This window comes from Cebus imitator, unplaced genomic scaffold, assembly GCF_001604975.1.
Source record: "Cebus imitator isolate Cc_AM_T3 unplaced genomic scaffold, Cebus_imitator-1.0 Scaffold234, whole genome shotgun sequence".
NCBI classification, from domain to species: Eukaryota; Metazoa; Chordata; class Mammalia; order Primates; family Cebidae; genus Cebus; species Cebus imitator.
In genome coordinates, this window is record NW_016107549.1 from 2325148 (window position 1) to 2327988 (window position 2841).

The 2841-nt window shown below is 42.2% G+C and overlaps 1 protein-coding gene across 1 annotated transcript in view; it reads right to left on the bottom strand.

Moving 5' to 3' along the window:
- Positions 1-2841, bottom strand: part of LOC108282071 (zinc finger protein 136) — a 24118-nt gene that overhangs the window by 4241 nt on the left and 17036 nt on the right. Inside the window, exons 2-3 of the mRNA XM_017497845.2 lie at positions 496-622; positions 147-207 (exon numbers count right to left, since the gene is read on the bottom strand). Of these exons, the coding sequence (XP_017353334.1) occupies positions 147-207; positions 496-622 (188 nt within the window). The remainder of the gene's footprint in view (positions 1-146; positions 208-495; positions 623-2841) is intronic.

The following is a 2841-nucleotide window of genomic DNA, read 5'->3' on the forward strand; positions in this document are numbered from 1 at the left end:
GAGGTTGCGGTGAGCCGAGATCGCGCCATTGCACTCCAGCCTGGGTAACAAGAGCGAAACTCCGTCAAAAAAAAAAAAAAAAAAAAAAATTTCATGACATGCTAAGATACTTTCAAGTAAATTTGTTGTCTCTAAGGACAAATTACCTTAGATTTCTCCCTTGGTGTTTGTAGTGATCTTTAATGTTCTGGTCCTTCCATTTTTTCCCTAAAACAGAGACCCAGAAAAATTCTGAATTAGTATAAAATTATACTAATTATAGTATGGAAAATATAGAAATATTTTAAGAAAAATATATAAATTATTTTTCTATAGAAAAATTATAGATTTTTTTATAGAAAAATTATTAGATTCTAGGTTCATGTTACCCTGTGACTATGCATATTTTAGCCCCCTAAGTATTCTCCCTCCATGATGTAAACCATGGAACAGCGTCAATGCACAAGAAACACTTCTTCTCTAATTGGCTAAGTGATGGAAGTATATAATCCTTACCTACAGAGGCCAGATTCCTCATGGTTTCCCACATCACATCTCTGTAGAGATTCTTCTGGGAAGGATCCAGCAAAGCCCACTCCTCCTGGGTGAAGTTCACGTCTATATCCTCAAAGGCCACCAAGTCCTGAAAATCCCACATATGTGGAGAGAATGGGTGAGACTGACAGGGCTGGGGATCTATACTTAACTCATAAGAAGCTCACATGCTTCGGGAGTCTCCAAACATTTACTCCACTGTTTAGTCATCATACTCACTTCCTTCCACACAGCAATTCTTGTACTAGTACTGAAATAACGCATAGAGCAATAGCAGTGTCTCATCATCTTTCTTGGTGGTGGTTCCAAGGAGTAATATGTGCTGCTTGAGTCACATCTAATGTTTGCCTGTACAGTGGACCTGGAGAACCTGTCATAACAAAGTCCTATCACCTAGTATGCAGAAGCGTTTATATTAGCATTCCCGAGAATGCTTACCCTTAAAAAAAAAAGGCTCCTCACTCCTCACAATGTTCATCTGAGGTAGGAGACCAGCAGGACTTATTTTCTGATTACAACCCTACTGGCTAAAGCAGGATCTGGCAGAGGAAGGGTAAAGTGAATAAAGTGGCCAAAACCAGCAGATGTCAAGACTAGGATCTCTAGCAGCTCTCACTGCTCATTAGCATAAAACACTCCCACCAATGCCAAGATCGTTTACAAATACCATAGCAATGACCTGAAAGTTATCACCCCTTCCCTAGAAAGTTTTAAATAACCCGCTCCTTAATTCACATATAATTGAAAGTGGGTATAAATACAGTTGCCAAAAGCCCATATGTTGCTGACTCTGGGTGTACTGCCTATGAGTTAGCACTGATCCACAAAGACCAGCACTGTTAAATAAAAGACTGCTGTCTAACACCACTGGCCTACCCCTGAGTTTTTCCCTGGGCAAAGCGAGAAACCATCCTGGGATAAGCCCCAATTTTAGGGCACACCTGTCCTGTATCACAGCCATTGCTACTATCTGGGAAAAGGATTTGGGGAAGGAGCCCAATGACCTATGTAAGAGTAGCTTGGTGCCTAAACTGTTTATGGAAAAAAGATGAAAATTTCTGGTCTCCTGCCTTCCATCTGAGAGTTTGGGATTTTATTACAAGTGCAACACATGGTGCCTACCTGATGAGCCCCCAAAAACACTCCAGGAAGTATTTTACATGTGTTCTCACAACTGGTTACTTGGAAAATTAAGTCCATCTTCTGTTATTACACTAAGAGAAAATACTCTCAAGCTCGTACCTATCCTGCAGATCAAATATAATTAAGTACTTCATTGAGACTAATGAAGGATATTTTACTATCTTAATGGCGATTTTTTTTTTTAAGACAGAGTTTCGCTCTTGTTGCCCAGGCTAAAGTGCAATGGCACAATCTTGGCTCACTACAACCTCTGCCTCCCAGGTTCAAGCAATTCTCCTGCCTTAGCCTCCCAAGAAGCTGGGATTATAGGCATGCACCACCATGCCTGCCTGTTTTTGTATTTTTAGTAGAGACAGTGTTTCTCCATGTTGGTCAGGTGGGTCTTGAACTCCCGACCTTGGGTGATCCCCCAGCCTCAGCCTCCCAAAGTGCTGGGATTACAGGTGTGAGCCACTGTGCTTGGCCTTTTTTTTTTTTTTTTTTTAGATAGAGTCTTGCTCTGTCACCCAGGCTGGAGAGCAGTGGCACAGTTCAAGCAATTCTCTGGCCTCCACCCCTCGAGGAGCTGGAAGTACAGGCACACGCCACCACGCCCGGCTCATTTCTGTATTTTTAGTAGAGATGGGGTTTCACCATGTTGGCTAGTCTGATCTCGAACTCCTGATCTCAATTGATCTGCCTGCCTCGACCTCCCAAAGTGCTGGGATTACAGGCGTGAGCCACCCCACCCAGCCTGGTGAATCTTCACTAAATTGGTGAATAAATTAGTGAATTCACCAATTTATCTACCATACTTTCTCTTCAAAATGTATTCAGTGGCTGGGTGACCTAGATCACACCTGTAATTCAATCACATTGGGAGGTTGACACAGAAGGATTGTTTGAGCCCAGGAGTTCGAAACCAGTTTTGGCAACACAGTGAGAATCTCCGTCTCTACAAAAAGTTTTAAAAATTAGCCAGCAGTGGTGACACATGCCTGTAGTCCCAGCTACTCAGGAGGCTGAGGTGGGAGGACTGCTTGAGCCCAGGAGTATGAGAATGCAGCAAGCTATAACAGTGCCACTGCATTCCAACTTGGGCAAAAGAGGGAGACCGTGTCTCAAAATACATACATACACACATACATACATACATATTCAGTTATCTTTTTTTTTTTTTTTTTT